Source organism: Vulpes vulpes, chromosome 10, assembly GCF_048418805.1.
Source record: "Vulpes vulpes isolate BD-2025 chromosome 10, VulVul3, whole genome shotgun sequence".
NCBI lineage: Eukaryota > Metazoa > Chordata > Mammalia > Carnivora > Canidae > Vulpes > Vulpes vulpes.
The window spans coordinates 83,421,385-83,442,331 of record NC_132789.1 but is presented as its reverse complement, the minus strand read 5'-3'; the positions used below and the strand labels follow the sequence as shown (position 1 = coordinate 83,442,331).

Here is a 20,947-nt window from a genome sequence, read left to right as displayed (position 1 = left end):
AACAGCGGGGAGGGGCAGAGGGAGAGGGAGAAGCAGACTCCCCATTGAGCAGGGAGCTCAATGGCGGGGCTCCATTCCAGACCCTGGGATCATGACCACAGCTCAAGGCAGATGCTTAATCAACTGAGCCACCCAGCAGCCCTGGAGAACTCTTTGTAGGGAAAGGGAAAATGAGGGCATATGGGAATTTTCTGTACTTTCCACTCAACTCTCATGAATAAATAAACTAAAACTCTAAAAAACATAAAGTCTCTTAATTTAAGCAACAAGGAAAGATAAATCAAGATAGTTTAGATGAGATGTTCTTAGAATGTATGTATTGGAAGCAATGAAAAACCAAGTTTAATTAGCATAGGAAGAAAGGTAAATATGTTAGTTCGCTTACTCAAACCATGGAATGCATCAGGGAAAACTGGCACCAGGAACTTATATGCCCTTTTCCATCTTTGTAACACTCTAGGTTTACTTTCCTCATAGTGGCCAAACCATGGTGGCCAACAGCTCCCACACTCATGTCCTACCCAGTGTGCCACAGTGGGAAAGGGCTCTTTCCTACTTTAGTTGTTATTGGAAAACTCCCCAGGAGAGCTGGTCAAGCTAGTTTGGAAATGTGAATACCTTTAGACCATTTATGGGGGTCAAGGGACAGGCTTCAAATTAGAGTATAGTATTTACAAGGCTGGAAACAAGTAGGCATAATAGAAGCCTATTGTGGTTATTCTGGCAAGAGGTGTTGGTAGCTCAGAATAGGGAGAGGTAGAGGCAGAGAGAGAGAAATGGTCAAATTAGGAATCTATTTTGGGGATCCCTGGGTGGCTCAGTGGTTTAGCATCTGTCTTTGGCTCAGGGTGTGATCCTGGAGTCCCGGGATTGAGTCTTGCATCGGACTCCCTGCGTGGAGCCTGCTTCTCCCTCTGCCTATGTCTCTGCCTCTCTCTCTGTGTCTCTCATGAATGAATAAATAAAATCTTAAAAAAAATTAGGAATCTATTTTGAAGACAGGGCTTTCAGGATATATTGAGGCATTGATTATAGGATATAAGAGAAAGAATGGACAATGACTTCAAGGGTTTTTTTTTTTTTTTTTAAGATTTTATTTATTCATGAGAGACAGAGAGAGGCAGAAACATAGGCAGAGGGAGAAACAGGCTCCTAACAGGGAGCCTGATGTGAGACTTGGTCCCAGATCCTGGGACCATGGCCTAAGCCGAAGGCAGACGTTCAACCACTGAGCCACCTGGGTGCCCCTCAAGGTTTTCATCTGGACAGCTCAAAGGATGGAGCTGTCTTTAACTGAACTTTGATGGTTAACGTTATGTGTCAACTTGACTGGCCCAAGAGACACCCAGAAAGAATGCTAGTAAGATATTACTTCTGGGTATGCCTATGAGGGTATTTCCAGAAGAGATTAACATTTGAATCAGGAGGCTGAGTAAAGCAAATCTATTCGGCATCATCTATTTATAGAGGGCCTGAAAAGAACAAAAGGGTGGAGAAAGGGTGACTTCTCTGTCTTTTCCTGACTTGTGACATCCATCTTTTCCTGCCCTTGGACTTTGGTGCTCCTAGTTCTTGGGCCTTTGGACTCTGGGACTTTACCAGCAGGCTGCTCCATGGTTCTCAGGATTTTGGCTTCAGACTGGGAGTTATACCATTGATTCCCCTGTTTTTCTCAAGTCTTTGGACTTGAACTGAATTATATCACTGTCTTTCCTGGTTCTCCAGCTTATAGATGGCAACTCATGGGATATTTTACCTCCATAATCATGTGAGCCAATTCCCATAATAAACTTCCTCTTCTTTCTATCTAGCCATCTAGCAAGCTAGCTACCATCTATCTATCTATATGTCCTGTTGGTTCTGCTTCTCTGGAGAACCTTGACTAATACACGAGCAGAGGAATAGTAGGGCAGTGCAGGTTAGAGAGATATGAGTAGCTTAGTTTTAGATATAGTATGTCTGTTAGCCATTCAGTTGGAGATGTCAAATAAGCACTTGGATATATATGAGTCTCTTCCTCCAGGTATCCACCTGATGCATTGTTTATTATCCAGCTCCCTCCTCTAGACTGCCAGCTCCATGAGAGCAGGAACTTTGCCTGTTTTGTTCATTGCTGTGTCCCCAATACCTAGAAGAATGGTGCAAAGCAGATGCTTAGTAAAATATACTGGAAAGGTGAATTAAGGAATGAATGAAAGCGTTAAGTGTTCAGTATAACAAAGTAGGTTGAGAATAGAATACAGTTAGGAAGTATCTGTTTGAAAGTAAAATTGCTTGCTGGGCTCTTACTAGGGAGAGGTTAGCAATAGGCATCACGTAATCAACATTTCCTGTGTAGAACTATGTAAAAATGAAGAGACACTTGCAAGGCTTCTGTAAACTTTTATTTCATACTTATGGGCCACTGCCAATGCAGGGGCCTTGGCTTCTGGCTCACTTCTACAGATTTACTTGGAAAGATGTGATAAAGGCAGAAATTGGAAATAATCCTTTTATAAACCATGGCTACTTACTGGTCCATAAACAAAATGTGCATTGAAGCCTGTGTGTTATTCAGAAACCTATGGCTTTCTGAACTTGTAAAATGCATTTTTCATATGCAGGAGACAAACTATCTTAAAAAAGAAGACAATTGTCTAAACAAAATGATGTGAACTATGGCTTAATATTATAGGTATATATCATTGTACGTGATGCACCAGTTAAGTTATGGTATTCAACTGCTAACACGTAAAGGAGCCCTGCAATTGGATCAACTGGAACCTGATATCACTTATATGTGACCATGCTAAAATATAGCCTAACAAATCAGCTTAGCTAATGTATCATTAGCAATCTTTCTGGTGAAGTCTGATAGGAAACATCAGACCTCTTGTCAGTCTCGTCAGCATATTGAGTTGAGGGACCAGGACAATATAATACTTCAACATTTAATGACTTTTGCTCTAGCACAGGAAAAAGTACAACCCCAAATGCTGTTTTATCAGACCAACCAACCAACCAGCTAAATAAACACTATTGTTAACCCATGGCTTATCCCATTCATGTTGCCTCCCATAGTCCATTTGTAATGGTGACATGTTCACAAGAATTATGAACACAGATTAAAACTGACTAAGGCCAGTTGTCCTGATAAACAACCACTTTAGAGTGTATGCTGTGGTATGACTACAGGGCATTATTATTAGATTATATTAAGTCCATACATACCATCACACCCATGCATCTATCACACACACAGGTACATTCCATAAAGACAATTACAGAAAAATTGGTTAAAAGAAATGTACAGTTGTTTATATATATTTATATACACACAGTTAAAGGTTTTCTGCTGTACTCACAGTCTGTAAACATCTTGGAACATGCCCAGCAAAAGTCATTGTGGGCCCTTTGAAATGGAGACCATGTGAGGAGTGGGGGTGGGAGAGGTGCTTAGAGTCATACTGGAAACCCAGAGAAGTGAAGAACTGTAAATTCATAGTGGCATTTGGGAGTAATTTTATCTCACTGACATGATAAACTCAGCTGGCCACTTTGAAATTGTTTCTTATATGGAAAAGGAAATGACCAAAAAAGTCTTAACGACAGCTAACATTTTAAGAGAAATCAAAAGAATATGAAATGATATGTATAACGTATATATGTGTGTACATATATACATACATGTATTTGTACATATATATATGCATATACACACATACATGTTAGTATTACAAAAAAAAAAACTCAATGAAAATTTCCAAATCTAGAAAGTATTTAGTCTTTTTATACTAGGTGTAAGTTACATGTCAATACATTCCACTGAAGTCTTGGGTATAGGTGAATGATACTTACATTTAAATTTTGGTGCCTGATACTGATTTTACATAAAATATCTAACTACATTAAAAAAGATTGGGCTTGTGAAAAATAGAACTATCTGATTCAAGCATTATTTTAAAATTTAACATAAAAATATGTTCCAGATCTCTATAATGAAACACTATTACAAAAGAAAATACAGGTTCTTAAAAATTCTTTGAATGGCAGCTATTAAACTGCCACATGTGGATATGAGTATGTTCTTTAAGTGCCTGTATTTGTTGCAGCTTGAGAACTGATGTTTTAAAAATAAAGTGACATGAAAAACATTAACGTAATTGCTCATGCTACCGTGTCTGGCCAATAAAAAAACATAGAAAACCTTGTCATAATCCCTAAATTTTCATGGTGACCAGTTCCCGTTGAACATTCTACAGAACTGCCATGGAAGCTGTTATGTACTCAAAGACTCTATTTTCATCCAAAACTAGTAAATATCCTTCTGATTTAATCGACCAGTCTTCTTTCCCTTACCAACTCCCACCATTTTTTAGTGTTGAATATAACATGAAGACTATGTAAATTAGATAAATTAAAGTAGTAAGATTCATTGAATTTGTGACTATAAACTGGTCCACCCTCCGATGTTTTGGAAAGAATTTTTCTGGGGTAGGGGTTGAGTCACGGGAGGACTGGAGAAAAGATTTCTGGAAACACAGTTGCTGTGTAAATTTTTTCTCCAATAGAATTTGAAGGAATATTGATTAATGTTTCTTAAGATGTCTAGTTTATACTGTCCTTATGGCTGCTCCTCTCTGTGTTGTGGTTGTTTTGTTCATGGTTCTTCCATTGTATGCTTGTTCCATTCATGGGGACCGAGGTCATCAGACTTTTGGACTGGTAACAGCAACAGCAGAGGCAAGACTGGAAGAAGGAACAGATTCTAAATAAAGGAGCCTACCAACCCATTTGGCTCCTGCCAACAAAATCTGAGGACAGAATGTGAACCTGAATGGTAATCTAAAGTATGGAGCCTGTATTCTCTAGGTAGAAGTTAAACTGTCCATTCTAGTGATGAGAAATAGATGCCTTATTTCTTGTTTAATTTATTCACCAAATCAAAGTAGAAGGGAAGGCACTGTTGGCCCAAGGGAGCATGTCCTATAACTTGGGGTGGTCATGCGTGGAGAAGGGTCCAGAGGGGCCTGGCATTTCTGCAGTGTGCATCAACTATGTGGCTCTCTGCATTGGGCAGCTCATCTGATGCTCGTTAGGTGGTAGGTGCTATTTTCCTCATTTTATTAATGAGGACAGAAAGTCTTAGAGGGCAAATAGGCAAAATTGGAATTAGATTCCAGGACCCTCTAGATTAAGCTCTGTTCTCCTGCATATGCTGCCTTTGAATGAAGATCAAAAGATATGTTTAATTTCTGAGAGTTTGTACCTTGATTTTCCCTTCCCCTGTAATTAATATGTAAATTAAATAAAATGATATTAACTCCAGATTATATGATTATGACCGGCATTTTAGTCAACCCTTCTTTGGGCAGAATCTTTGTTAGAGCACATCATGACTTGTAAACATTATCACGTAGACTTCAAAAGGGTAACAACTATAACTTCCATACCAAGATTCATCGATTTGTAAGATTTTTAGCTAATATACTGTCTCCTTCTAGATAGTCAGTTCCATGAGGGCAGCCACTGTGTTTTTCCTCTATTCTCTATCCCTCATAATAATAATAGTAAACTCATACTGAGAGCTTAGTATTGTCTCAAGTGCTTAACATACATTAACCCATTGAATCCTACCTATTACATACAGTGATTGTCTGATCTTACAGATGATCAAACTGAGGAGCCTGGAGGGGTACCAACTGGACCCGGGTTAGGCAGTGAGTACAGAGCTGTGATGTAAATCAAGATTGTTTGCTTCTAGATCCTGCATCCTTGACCTCTATACTATAATTCCTATTATGTGCCGTAAATTGAAGTGAAACATCCTGGCCAAAGATAACAAAATCCAGTTAGGATTAACTCCATAATCATCCCAGGAACTGGAGAGTTGATACTTCAGGAAGAAGTACATGGAGCTTCTAAGGGACATGGGTTGGTTTAGCTGTAAGGAAGTTTGAAGAACAGAAGGAAACTGATTTTAAATGAAAATACATTATTTCAGATTGCCAGGGCTATCAGCATTTACTTTCCTTGAAGAGGCTATTATTAAATATACTATTGTTTAGAAAGATCTCTTTTTAATGACACACTTTATGTTTTGTTGAGGCTGTGGTTAAAGTCTAAGATAATGTGAGGCATGACCAGGTTGTATGTATTCTCTGGAGCCTGGACTCCATAGTTGAGCACTTCTTTTTAAAGCAGCGTACTAAATGAACATAGTTCTTTTTATTGAACCTCTGAATATTGTGTTGTCTGAATTGGTATTGCTTTTCTGACATTTTTTTCTCATAATATAGCTTTATGCTGACAATCTGACCCTCTTTCTGGGTAACAAAATATGATTTTCACTTCTCTACTAGAATTAGCCATGCTCGTTGCCTACTTAATATATTCACTTGGTTGTCCTTAAAAAATATGTGCAAAGCAGTCTTACCTGGAAACAGTTTTTAAATTTCTTGCTTACAAAGTAGAGAGCTATTGGGTTTATACATGAATTCATGGTTGCCAAGTTAATACCGATGTAATCCATGAGCAGCAAGAAACTAGAACAAAAGAAAAGTGTGGAATAATTAGAAGACAATGTTTTTAAATCTGCTAACTAGCATTTATCCCTAGAAGAAGCATTTTACTTGCCCGGGAGCCATTTCTTATAGGTGGCAGTCAGAATTTTTTTAAAGTGCTTGTTTAAGTGGCAGTTTCACTTCTGCAGAACATTTACTGATATTCTTGCCACTTGGTTAGCTCAAACCATCATGCACAGCCTCAGGAGGGGAGCCACAAAATTACAGATAGGGCTTGCACAAACTTTAGGATCAGTCACGGGCTATGTCAGCTAAAGAAAAATAATCAACTTTGCAGTTTTAATTTTCAGGCCTAACGAGACTGTAGACTTAGGTGGTTTTGTAAAAGTAGTATCAGTATGACAATCAGAGAAACTCTGATGTCCTAACAAGTATACAGGACCGTACCTAAGTAATTCACATCGGTTCTTGTCCATCTCATCGTACACGGTTTTCTTCAAAATACGGCTTAAGTGAAGCGGGAACCAGCAAAGAGCAAAAATTACAACCAAGCAGAAAACTGTTTTTGCCACTTCTCGACGCTAAAGGAAAGTGAGAGGGGAAAAAAGTACAGTAAGTTTAGTGTTTTTCTACTAGAGGAAAGAACTATACAAAGGAAGTCGTAGATAGCAGAGAAAGAATTACTTTATAAAGAGCCAGAGCAGCATGCCTCATGGTGCCTCCATCTCTTCACAATTTGGAGTCCAACTTTCTAATCAAGGAGTTGCTAATGATTCTTTTGGGCAGCTGCCAGGAAGGATGGTGGCCTCAAGCTGGTAATTAGGGTCAGGACAGAAGTTCGAAGTCAGGAAAATGGGAACTGGCTGTTGCTGAGCCAACACTGGGGCTGAGTGTGTGTGTGTGTGTGTGTGTGTGTGTGTGTGTGTGTGTAAGGAGGAAAGGGGTAGCTAAAAGCCTCAATAATGCATAACTAGCATTAATGACAGCATGGCAGTCAAGGTGACTGAACCTAGCATAATAAAGAATGAACAAATCCACAAAGGTATTTGGAAAACAGAAGTAGAAAATAGAAGAGAAAAAGTCAATAGAATGTGTTTTCTCCATTTCTTGATGTTGAAGAAAGCTAGCATTGGGAGTTTTTTGCTTTTAAAATTCCTTTACTAATGACATGTAGCTTCCAAAGACATCTTGTTTGCAAACAGAGGGATGAGAGTAAAGCATTATCAGCAATGATGATTAGAAGAACTGGGACATGTTGACCCTGGACTGACTTCCATTTGAAGGTTTACATGCTTGAGAGTTTGTGTAGGACCAGAAAAATCATAGGTTAGGAATTATCTGCAACCAGACCAGTCATTTGTGTGCATCATGCTTGACTACTACAATGCATGCATTTGAAAGCCTAACTAGGAACATAAAATGCAACTTATCTGTAACTGGGATCAGTTAATGTCAAAATAAAATTGATTGAAAACAGGATTTGGAAGGGAAATGCTGGTTCAACCCAAAGCATATAGCATTAAGTATGGGAAGCCTGCAATAAACCCACATGATTAATAGAGCCATTTAAAAAGATTTCAAGGCAGTTGTCACAAATTGCCGCTCTAGCCCCAAGGACTGGATTTTTTATTTTAATCTTTCAGAGTTATTGGGTGGGATAGCTGGGCTATGGCTTCAGAGAACATACAAGCTGAGCAATGATTGAGAAAATAAAAAGTTCCAATCTGTAGGAACAGAGGATCATTTTAAAGGGTCCTTTTGTGCTGAAAGACACTGAAAAGACAATATGACCAGAAAAAGAGAAAAGGAGGGGACTGGGGGAGAGGTGATTCCCCTTGAGTACATCCTCAAAGAGGATGATCCTTCAAAAAGTAATATTAATATGTTGCCATGGTGGTCTGGTATTTGCCTAACCAATATCTATTCTCCTGTTTTCCTTACTATCAGTCAGATCCTTGATTTTGTTACTGCAGCAGGGGAGTTTAGGCTAATCATCTGTGCATGGCCACCTGACAGTCTGACCACTGAGATCAAGCAGAAATTGTTGTGTGAGGTTTCTGGAAAAGCTACTAAACAGTGGAGGATATTCCTCTGATGCACATACACTAATGTGTTCTATATTCTTTCCCTTTTTGCTGCCTGGAAATCTGATATAAAGGTAGAGCTGTAGCTTCTGTCTTCCAAAATTAAAGGACAAGTCAGCAAAACAGCAGAGCCCTAGCTTCTGGGTCCCTTGAGCACTGAACCAGTGACATCTGATTTTTTTTTGCTGTGAGAGAGAGAAGAAACCTCTACTTGTTTTACTCAATGTTATTTTGGGTTTTCCACTACCAGTATCCAAACACAAACCCTAACTGATAAAAGTTGTTGTCAGAATAATGAAGAGAAATTTGAGATAACCACTCAGAAAGCAAAACGGAGAGCCATATATATAGTCCACATAGAGCTGTATATAGTCCATATATGGTCCATATATACCATATATAGTCCATATATAGTCCATATAGAGCCATATAGTCCAAGGGTGGCAGGGCCTTTCCCTGTGAGCTTAAGTCCCCACAGCCCCAATGGAAGGCCATCCAGCCAGGCTTGCTCTCCTGCTGTTAGAATCTGTTACAGCTTTGGGTGTGACACTAGGCAATGCCTCATAGGATGAAGACTTCGGTTTTAATCTCCATTTCGATAATCAACTGTATAGGGACGCCTGTCCTGTCTATAAGACAGGGTACTTGGAGGAATCAAATAAGCAGATGATATGCTCTTCAGAGACTTAAAAAATGCAATGTAAATGTGAAGCAGCATCCTGTTATTATCGCGACCAGTCCCTATTTAATTATTTTCAGAGCAGGCAACTTTTATAGCTTAAACAGGCTCAATCATGGTACTAATGAAAAATTCAACACTGAAAAACATTAGTTTTATTTTTTGCAAATCTATTCTGACTAATTACCTCCCCTTTAGGAGAGGCAATAATTGCTTGATATATTTCACATCTGGAGCACTTGAAACATTCATGCCTGGACAAAGTCATACTAAATTTTCTCAGTATGATTTTTCAGTTAAATTTTAATAAAAGATAATAGCTATGATTTGTATGGCATGTTAGATTTTACAAAGTACACGTATGCACTTAATTCCTTTATTTCTGTGGTAATATCAATTCATATACTATTATGCCCAATTTACAGATAAGAAGCTGAAGCTCAGAAAAATTAGTACAGTATCTGAGAGGAGTCATGATGAAGAATGGTGCTTGTGTATGGCAATTGTATAGGGCAGATTTACAGGTGCCATCAACAACTCATTAACTTTTGGTGTGGTCGTGTGTTCTTATATACTCTGCTGAGACTGAGAACTTACCTGTAGTTCTAGTTTTACTCTTTGAATTCATACACGTCAAATATTTTCTGGGTACTTACTATGAGTTGGGCTCTAGGCACTAGAGGCACTGTACATGCATTAAGTAATTGGCTTGATGTATTATTTTATACATTTAATTTTGTAAGACTTAAAATTGAACCAATATTTGTACAGAAAGATGCAGGCATTATTATAGACATTTTATGAAGAACTAGAGAGAGAGATTCAGAGAGATTCAGAGAGATTCAGAGAGGTTCAGAGAGATTAAGCAATTTGCCCAACATCACAGAGCCAGCAAGTATAAGTGTAAAGATTTTTCCTCTAAAGCCACGGGTGTATCTGTTCTGTTTGCTACTTGGGAGGGGGGTGTGGGAACCAAGATCAGCTTCCTACTGATATGTACAATTTGGGGACTCTCCAAAATTTGACCTCTTTTTCTGTAGTCAATCCCATTTCCTATCATAAGTCTTACCTTAGATGTTTCTCTAATGAGTTTGATCTCTTTTTCCCACTCCCCAAATGCATGGTGCCTATGCCATGTCCTAACTGGACTCTTGTCCACCTGAAATGCCCTGTCTTCTTCTTCCCCATCAAACCCATTTATCCTTTATGAACAGTTCAGTCTCTCTGACAAGTGTCTCTGTGACTTTGTGTTACATTTTCCTTGGTTTTCCACGACATAGGCTACTGTTACCATACCCTGTGATTCTGTTTTCCAATTGTTTCATGTTCGTATTTTATTTGCACAGCAAGACTGCAAAGCCTGCTTGGGGAGAAAGTCATATGCCTCCTTGTATTATGGCACAGTTCCAAGCCCAATTCAATTCACAGACACACAAACACACATGTTTAATATACTCTTGGCAAACTAAGAGAATAGTTGATCTCTATTTAGCCCTGCCTCCAGGGCCACCTGTTAAACAAGCAGGCTCTCCACATTCATAAAAGAAATTTCTAATATTATAACTATAAAGAAAATGGTTATAAGACACTATTTTTATTTTTATTTTTATTTTTAGGAAACCACACTAAATCTGCCAAACCCAGTATTTAATATGGGCTTTCTGTTGTCTGGGACAAATCAGTCATGGCCAAATTTTCACGATCTTACTAGGTTTACCTGTTTAAGGTGTTCACTGAGTGCAATTCTCAAGCTGCCATTTCTTCTATTTAACATCTCACAGGTCATAAGGGTGTAGAAGATTGCAGTGCACACCAAAGGCATACAGAAATAGAACCCAAAGAGCCACCAGTCCTTTACATCTTGGTAAAACTGTAGGTGAAGAAAAGGGAGAGAAAAGAGGGGCATTAAAATCTAAATTTACTGGGCAGTGCCTCTAGTAGCTTCAAAATCTTCATGCTTGCAGGTCTGTTTCTATGTTCACGCTCTCTGGTTGTAGCAAAGGGTTTGCGGGTGATGCTCAAAACTCAGTTAATCTGGAAGCTCCAAAAATTATCCTGGATTTGTAAAAGCACCCAAAGGCATTGCACTTAAAAATAAATTATCCCGACAAAGATACTTTTTATAAACCAAAGCTGGTTTTAATTATACAATGGAAGAGCCCTAATCAAGAAAGAGAATTCCCTTCTAAAACTCATAAAGCAGGATTTTGAGATACACAGAATATGTATTTATCTTTTCTTATTGATGAGCCTCAAAATCTTGCTAGTGCCTGGTTTCCTTTGGACTCTTGTGGTTAAGCGTACTTTCTGTGAATTTTGTTTGGCAATAGCGAAGGTTATGAATGGCTTATCTGTGTAGCTTTGGTAACTGGGAGTTAACCCTTTGCCTGGTATGCCTGCTATGTGACCTCACACCCAGCCAGTTTGAGCCATCAATAACCATGCCCTTTCTCACTCTTTGAATACTTACCACCTGGAAACTATTGAAGCAGAGTATCTTATCTGCAGGCATAGTTAGCATTATCTCCCTGTGGGCAGGATTTGTAAATAGGAGGATTATTCAGTTTTATGTCTTTTTAAAGGAGAAAATTTAGTGCCCTATAAAAATGGAAATTATATCTACATTCTTCCTCCTGCTAAATTAATCACCAACTTAGAAATGCTTTCCTTATGCTTTTTCTCCAGATTGTTTATTTACGAAGGATAATGCAGTCTCCTGTATCATCTCAGTTCCCACAGTAAAAAATAATCATGCTGCTCTGTGAAAAACTGGACAGTTGCTGAATATAGAAAGAGGCCCAGTAGGCTACATTTGTAACATGTCTATTAAAATAATCTATAAATGGTTCCTGAAGAAAAAAAGTTCTAGGCAGAGGTTCTTAACTGCTCTTATGCCATGGATCCCTTTGGATGTCTGGACTGTAATCCTTCCTGCGAATAACACTTCTCTACGCATAAGATAAAATAAGATTACAGTGGTAACCAATTACACTGAAACACAGCTATTGAAATATTAAAAAGAAAATTCTGATATGGTAATATAGGTGTTTATTAACAAATTAAATTAAAAATTTAATGGAGGTTCTAATAACCATCATAAGTTGAAACAATGATGACCATAAATGATATTTCAAGATTATCCGATTTTTGTGATATGAAAATGTCTATTATTTCTATTAGTGGAAACAAAATGGTCCTGTTAAATATGATTGTGGTTTGTTGCCTACATTCATAATAGGAGGAAATGATAAATTTCAGTCAGAAGTTAATGAAAATAAATATGTAATTTCTTTTCCATTTAAGTTCATAGACCCCTGAATTCTATTCTAAGGTTAGTGCAGACTACTAAGGGAGTTGGTTTACTCAGATGTGTTCATATAAATTTCCCCCTCTCCGCATCACACTATAGAAAGATTTTAGTACTGAAGTCAAAAACTAAAAACCAAAAAACAGACAAAACCCAACTCTTTCTTTAAGTGCACACAAACACTCCTTTGAGCACTCCCTTCACTTGTACCCCTGTCTTCCAGATGCACTGCTGACCTGGTGTGAATGCCCCAGAAGCAGCTGCAGAGGGCCTGGAAGCTGACCCCCGAGGGGTCTTGCTGGAGTCCCCTGCCCCCTCCACGGCAGAGGCCTGTAGAGAAAGGGGTCACACATTTCTTTTGAACTAATGTCATCAGCCAGGGTATGGAGGGACCTCCCTCTCGTCTAAAGCTAGAGCAAAGCTGAGGAGGAAAGAATGGAACACAAACTGGGGAATAAAATGAGGGGAAAAAAAAGAACAGGAGGAGAAAAAGAATCTTAAAATTTCTGACTTGAAACTGAGTATAGAAAGTGATCAGTTTAAACTCACACCTTTTACTGAAACCGCCCACAGTAGCCAGCCCGCCTTTGCTTGCCCGCTCTGTAAGGGAGACTCAGTTTGCGAAAGAGCCCATTTCAGTTCATCTAGTTTGAATGATTAGTAAGCTCCTTTCCATATTGAGCCTCTTCTCTCCAACACTTCATTTAGTCAGGAGTATCCAGATTGATTATTCTCACTGTCCAAATTCTAATAATCTCCTATTATCTACTTTGTTTTTTTCACTATGGAGATTGACTTAATAAAAAGGTCAGTAGATAAACAGAATACCTTAATTTTAACATTGCCAGTGTGGCAGTTTTCATGAGCACTTTAAATTTTATTTTATTTTTTTAAAAGATTTTATTTATTTTTTCATGAGATAGAGAGAAAGAGAGAGAGAGAGAGAGAGGCAGAGACACAGACAGAGACGCAGGCTCCATGCAGGAAGCCCAATGTGGGACTCGACCCCATGACTCCAGGATCACGCCTTGAACTGAAGGCAGATGCACTTAACTACTAAGCCGCCAAGCCACCCAGGCATCCCAGCACTTTAAATTTTAAAATACGAATTTCCAAATAGGAAAACTGGTCAAATGTAAAACCACTAATTTTGTGAATTTTCCAAGTTAGGAAAACATACCTGAAAATGTCTGTAAATGATTAAATGTGGAATCTGAGCTGCATGAAACCTACATCAAAGCACTAAATTATGCTGATTTAAGAGAAGTAGTTATCCATTTGGTTTTTCTCCTCAGTCCACATTTGACTAGTTTGGCAAAGGAAATATGCATTTTCAACATGTTTTCCAATACACTTAGTTATATAATTAAACTTTACAGAGAAACATTAAGGTGATCCGGTGTATTAAACAATAACTGAGTTTTTAAAATTTATTTATTCATAGAGACAGAGAGAGAGGGAGAGAGAGAGAGAGAGAGAGAGAGCAGGCACCATGCAGAGAGCCTGACGTGGGACTGGAACCAGGGTCTCCAGGATCATGCCCTGGGCTGCAGGCAGCGCTAAACCGCTGTGCCACTGGGGCTGCCCAAACAATAGCTGATTTTGTTAAACTAAAACACCTTTTAAAAAGTTCTGCAAATTTATATTATTTGTATATTACATGTAGAATTTGTACTACTATAAGTACATATAATTATGGCTTCCTACTTAAAGTTAATAAATCTATCTTCTAAAAAAATGTGAGCAATGTGCATTTCACCAAGTAACATAAAATACATATCAGCATACCTGCCAGATGGAAATTGTTGTGCTTATTTATTTATTTATTTAAATTTAATTTTATTTAAAAAAAATTTTTTACAGATTTTATTTATTTATTCACGATAGACATAAAGAGAGAGAGAGAGAGAGAGAGAGAGGCAGAGACACAGGCAGAGCCCGACGCGTGACTCGATCCTGGGACTCCAGGATTGTGCCCTGGGCCAAAGGCAGGCGCCAAACTGCTGAGCCACCCAGGGATCCCCTGTATTATTTATTATAAAAACAAATAGCACATCTATCTTTTTTTCTGAGTAAGTTTGTTTCAGTATATGTGCTATTGAAGTGAACACTGAGTAGCTTGTTTCAGATTCTGAGTTGTTTGATGTAGAACAACAATTGTGTCTACAATTGTGCTATAAAAGTGAAAAATAGTTTTCTTTTTTTAAAGATATTATCTATTTATCCATAAGAGACAAACAGAGAGACGCAGAGACAGGCAGGGGGAGAAGCAGGCTTTCTGCAGGGAGTGTGATGCAGAACTCGATCCTGGGACCCTGTGATGACGACCTGAGCCAGAGGCAGATGCCGAACCACTGAGCCACCCAGTGGGGTCTTGTTTTATTCAAGAAGCTAAACTCTCCTGTAACATGTACTTTTCATGCAGCTAAAGATTACGTGCCTCAATTAAGAGGAGTAAACCCCATTGGGCATTGTCGAAATATCAAGTCTTGGTGATGGTAAAGTATAAATGAAGACCTCCTCTTCCCGCCATTTAATTCCCTTTATACTTTCCGTACCTCCATGAATTTTGATGTGGCATTGAGCATACAGGTTTTGTGCTGTTCACCCTTATATTCAAAGGGCACCATGACGAAACCGATAGCTTCAGGGATGGCCAGGATAAAAGAAAGGATCCAGATGGAGACTATCTCAATAGCAGTGATCAAGGGAATCCCAATTCCCTGGACACGACTCCAGGAGGCAACTGCTCTGTACCTGGAAAAAAAAAAAAAAGGATTGTGGTGGTGGAACACAGTCATTAGGAAATTTAAAATTTATTTCAATTAAAGAAATTAGAAATGCTGGGAAGATCTTCCCCTTGGGCAGTGACAAATCATTGGCTTTTTAGGAACTTTCTTTGAGTTCTGATATGAAAAATAAGTGGAACCGTTAAGAATTCTACCCCTTTGAGAATCAGTTGCCCAGCAGGCCTAAGTTTGGATCTTCAGTTGGAGTTCAGCAAAATCTGGTGACAGTTTATAATGTTGTAGTATCAGAGAGATTTGCTCGCGGTTTTTTTTTTTTTTTTTTTTTAAGCTGGGGGAAAAAACTGAATGATTGAAAGAGTAGTGAAAGCTTCTGTTACTTGTTAAAGTAATATCTTATTCTTCCTTTATATATTAAAAAGGAAACTTGAGGGAAGTAGATGGGGGATGGGCTAGATGGGTGATGGGTATTAAGAAGGGCACTTTTTGTGATGAGCACTGGATGTTGTACGTAAGTGATGAACCACTGAGTTCTACTCCAGAAACAACATTGCACTGTATGTACGTTAACTAACTAGAATTTAAATAAAAAAAAAAGAAAACTTGAAACATTATCTATGAGGTGGATCTAGATATCTTTAAGTGTATAGTAAGCATAGGTAACCCGTCATCTTCTCTTTTTTTCTACTCTCACTGTATACCTGGCAGAGTGGGCTTGTACCAGGTGACAGTTTTAGTAGGTAAATATTTCTGGTAAACATCAAAGAATGACTATATCTCTTCCATTATGGTCCTGTGCTAGAATAGATAAAATGGAGTTAAAGATACTTTGATTCCTAATCTTTAAGGTTTACAACCTAATAGAGAAGAACAGTTCATACAAAAATATAAAACATAAATGTAACAGAACAATTAGATCAAAAAACAAACTGGTTTAAGAAATTGTTTATTTTTTACTTCAATATTTTTGTGATACTAATCACATTTTGATGTTAAGTCTAAGTAAAGTTTGGTTTCAGAAATTCTGCTTTGACCTGATGTTATGGTCTGGTGCTAACTACTTTTAGATCTACTATTAAGATGGGACCTGTGACGTGGTATGGTATTTTTGTGGCTTCATTCTTGGAATGTTTTTTGCTGTTGTAATGGAAAGGAAACATTCTCCTTTTATAGCTTTCATTAGATAGTGCCAGAAGAAGACTGTAAAATAGACCAAGGTAGCGGGGAAAGGTGCACATGGGTTTGTAGGATGTGTGACTTAGTGTCAAAGATTTGTCAGGACAAAGCCAGGACAAGCTGTCCCTATCACTTCTATTTAGTGTTCGGTCTCAGTAAACCTATTAAAACACAAGTCTTAGGAATTATGCTACCTTGTTCTTTACTATAGGTTAGAACCTATAGTTTTGGTATGCACGATGATGCCACAGGGCATAGATATAGCATGATTTTCTGGAGAAATGTTTTTTGCAAAAGATTTTTAGGGTAAATAAGATTGTACAATAAGAATCTTTTTTTTTTTTACAATAAGAATCTTTAAAAAGAGTCCAGATGAGTTCAGAATAGAATAAAATACAGCTATGCAAACAGACCAAGAAAATCCTTTCACAATATACCCAAGGTTGCATTTGTAGATTTATGGTTATTTCCAGTGGGATAAAGATTGCTATTTATTTTGCTTTTCATTTCTGTTTACTTTTCTTTGTTGCCTTATTAGAATGGCAGCCTGATGTCCAGTAAAAGCTAAAAGGAATGGAGACAGGATGTCTATATCCTGAGGCTGTCAGTGAATTATATCTATTTCTTTTCCCTCTTCTCTTAGATCAACTATTAGGAAAGGTGATTTAAATAAAATGCTTTATCTCCTAAGGAAGTAAGAAAGCCAGATTTCTTAGGCAGGCCTGGAATAGATGGTGGTTTGAGTAAGAAAATGTGGTCAACATGTTCTTATAATGAATACATTCACAGAGCAGCTTCATTTTACAATGTGCCACGAGTTGCCAGAATACTACATATCTATAATCTAATGTAAATTAAACATTTCTAAATAAATAGAAGTGATTTTTAGTGTGTTGTATAGCAAACCCATATGACCGAGAATTATATTATTTTTCATTTGTAAGCACATTGATTTTGATAACATTTCCATGAGATGAGACAACAACCAAAAGAGCAATTAGAAACAATCATTTGTGATGATGGAGGTGGGGAAATGTATGGAAAATAAGAAATACTGGAATGTTCCAAAAATGATTTCTATTTCGAATATTATGATACAACACACATATATGCAAATATGTTATCCTTACTAGGTGTGATTAGAAACATCCTTCAATGGAGTTGGTGTATACATATGACATCCTCACTTGCCATAGAAATTCTGCAAGTGCAGAATCAACCACTAACAAATGATATTCCAGAAATGATGTCTCCTTTTTGAAATGCATTCTTCACTTGGCTTCTACTACATTCTCCTGGATTTTCTTCAGCTGATAAGACTGGCCACTCCATCTCATCTCCTTGGCTGGATCCTGCTCAAGTCTCAAATTCTTAGCATTGGATTGGATCTCTGGATTGGATTTATTTTGGATCTCTTTTCCATTCTATTGACACAGTTTCTTTTAGTGATCCATCCAGTCCATGGCTTCAGTATCATTTAAATTTTCTATATACCGATAATTAATTCCCAAATTTGTAACTCTAGTCTTGAACCTCATCTCTAGTTCCAGACTTGTCTATTCAACTGCTTAACTGAGGTGGCCACTTGATATCCAGTAGGCATTGGGACTCACCCAAGGCAGACTCCTGGTCCTCTTCCATGACCCCCTCTATCCTACCGTCTCTCCTGTCTTTACCATCTCAGACCCAGAATTTGAAGTTAGCTTTCACTCCTCTTTTTCTCTTCACTACCACAAATCCAATTCTTTAGCAAACCCTGTAACTTCTTCCTTTCACCATACATCCAAATGCAGCCACCTCTCACCATCTCTCCTGTGACCCTCCCACCTGGATTATTATAGTAGCTTCCTACTGGTCTCCCTGCATCCACGTTGTCCTACTGTACTCTACCCTAAACACAGCAGCCGGAGTGAGCCTGTTAGCTCGTTAAGTCCATCATGTCATCCCTCTGTTCAAATATCTCGGTGGCTTCCCACCACAGTGGGGATGCCTACTGGTGTCCTCAGAGCTGCTTCCTCGTCTCCTTCTTTGTTCAGTTATATCTTTCCACAGGGTCTTCCCTGAATGTGCTATTTGAAATTGCCAGAATCCCCTCCACTCTTACTTTGACCTGCTCACTCCAATTTATTTTTCTCCATAGTACTTACTACCATGTGACCAATAGAATATTTTATTTGTTTTGTTTATTGCCTATGTCCACCCTTTCTTTACAATGGAAGCTCCATGAGGGCAGATGTTTTACATGTTGGTCATAATACATAGAACAATAGGTGCCAAATCAGTATTTGTTGAAGTAAGTGTCTCTGCTTCCTGGCCCTGCATCGTTCAAGCATTATCTTATAGTTCAAGCTATCCCTGACTAGGCAACAGATAAAAAGCTAATACTTTTAGAATCCTGGCATCAAATAATTAAAAAAACATTGAGGGATCCTTGGGTGGCTCTTTCTCCCCTTCATGTTCTACTAGTTGGGAGCCTGATGATTGGAGTCGTACTTCTCAAATAAATAAATAAATCATTTAAAAAATGCCCTTATGCTTCTATAGAAGCATGGCATTTATTAACTTAATAGCTACACAATATAACTGGATATTGATATAGTTAACTTAAGTATTTCTCCTAAATTCACATCAATTCTAGGGTTTCAAGGATGTGAATAACACATCTATAAATATGTTTGTACACATAGTTTTTTTCTTTTTTTAAATGATTTTCCTAGAATAATTATCTTGAGTGGGATTATCGAATCAAGAGAACAAAAAGGTAACTGAAGTACTTTAAAAAAGTTTCTGTCAAGTGTCTACCAATACTTGCCTACATTGGAATTTATTATTTTTCCTTCAATTATGCCATTTCCATTAAGCAAAGCTGCTTGTATCCTTACCTATACACATTTTTAACTAACAGGAGATGCAATCATTTATAGTGTTTGTTTATGTCTCTTATGTGATAGACAAACCAACTGCCATACAGAGGTTTGGAAGCAAAATGCCAGCAGGAAGAATTTTACAGAGAAAGCAGGCATGGTGGATTGAAAGACAGTAGCGAGTCCCTTCACATTTCTTCAACTGAGTCTTTCAATTGGGCTGGCCTGTGACTACTTGGACCGACTCAGTAGAGCTGGAAAGACGCTTTATGGGTTTCAGTCCTGGCCTCTGAGCAGAGCGGCAGCTCCACCCTGGAGCCTTACGCCTGCCTCAGACAACATGTTGAGAGGTGCTAGACTCCAGAAGAGGGAGTTAGGCTCCGCAGAGCTCAGACTTACCGCTGTTCTTGCCAGTGGGATAGTCACGTGTCTTGGACTCAAGAGCCAAGCTTAGCCACCAGCTGAAATCCACCAAAACACCCACTCGAAGTGACAAGCTGCAGAAGAATTGCCCAAATTCCTACCCTACCATATGGTAAGATAATAAAATGGTGGTTGTTTTAAGCTGCTAAGTTTTGGGGTAGATTGGTATCAAAGAAAAATAAGGTAGCGAAATTAACCAGTCGCTTGATCTTGTCAATGGAATTAAGATAAAAGAACAGGTAACTATGTGCAATGGAGCACAGACCCCAAATGAGATCCCGAGTTGCCCTACAGTCATCAGCGTTTGGCTTTGTCTCTGTCCTGTCCCTGGGCTCTCTTTTCTGGCTCCGCTATTCTTTCATGTCTTCCTTATTGTCATGCAGCAAAAGGAAATCCTAACACTGGGAGAATAAGGAGAAACCAAGTCTGACTCTAAAAATGAAGTTTTCCAGAAAACCACTGTCATGTCTCTGGATTTAGGATAAACCTTTGAGAACATCGTTAGAGACCACTGAGCAATTATTTGAAATGCTGGGATGAACTGATACTGGCTTTTGAGTCTGAGGCTTATCAAACAAAACTGTCTTTTTAATGGGTCTCTGCAACTTTTCCAGGTATCTGATTATACATCATTGCTGGAGCAGTTGTTAAAAGAGTTTTATCTTTTTATAGCCTCCTTCCCCAGGCAGTTTTTAACTACAAGTTAGATCTGTACTCAGACCTTTTTTTTTTTTTACTGGTCTGACCCCGTCATTTTCCACTTTAAACATGACAGTTAACTTTACAAAGAACAGCACTGAATTCCCCTCCCATTCTGCCCCTTCTTTTTTTTTTTCCCCCCAAGAAAACCTAAAGTAACGTGAAGTGTGTCACTTATGGCATGCAAAAATAAGTATTTTAATTGTTGGTAATAGCGGATTATTCCTATTTTATTGGGAAAAATTCTTTATGTTAGAAGTGTATTGCTTTAGCATTTAAAAAAATGTCACTGATGAAGCTGAAATTTCACTGAATAGGGATCAAAATTGTTTATAAATTTCCTCAGTCTTTTCTGAAATTCCTGTTTTATCTTTTTCTTTCTCAAAGATTTTATTTATTTGAGACAGAGAGAGAGAGAGAGAGAGAGAACGCGTAGAGCAGAGGGAGAGTGAGAAGCAGACTCCC

The 20,947-nt window shown here is 38.2% G+C and overlaps 1 protein-coding gene across 1 annotated transcript in view; it reads right to left on the bottom strand.

Annotated features, from left to right (window-relative positions):
- Window positions 1-2,366: 2,366 nt before the first annotated feature.
- The window catches only part of EDNRA (endothelin receptor type A), a 56,348-nt gene continuing 37,767 nt past the window's right edge, over window positions 2,367-20,947 (bottom strand). Inside the window, exons 4-8 of the mRNA XM_072724784.1 lie at window positions 15,132-15,330; window positions 10,984-11,136; window positions 6,951-7,084; window positions 6,416-6,524; window positions 2,367-4,728 (exon numbers count right to left, since the gene is read on the bottom strand). Coding sequence (XP_072580885.1) covers window positions 4,588-4,728; window positions 6,416-6,524; window positions 6,951-7,084; window positions 10,984-11,136; window positions 15,132-15,330 — 736 coding nt within the window. The 3' untranslated portion in view covers window positions 2,367-4,587. The remainder of the gene's footprint in view (window positions 4,729-6,415; window positions 6,525-6,950; window positions 7,085-10,983; window positions 11,137-15,131; window positions 15,331-20,947) is intronic.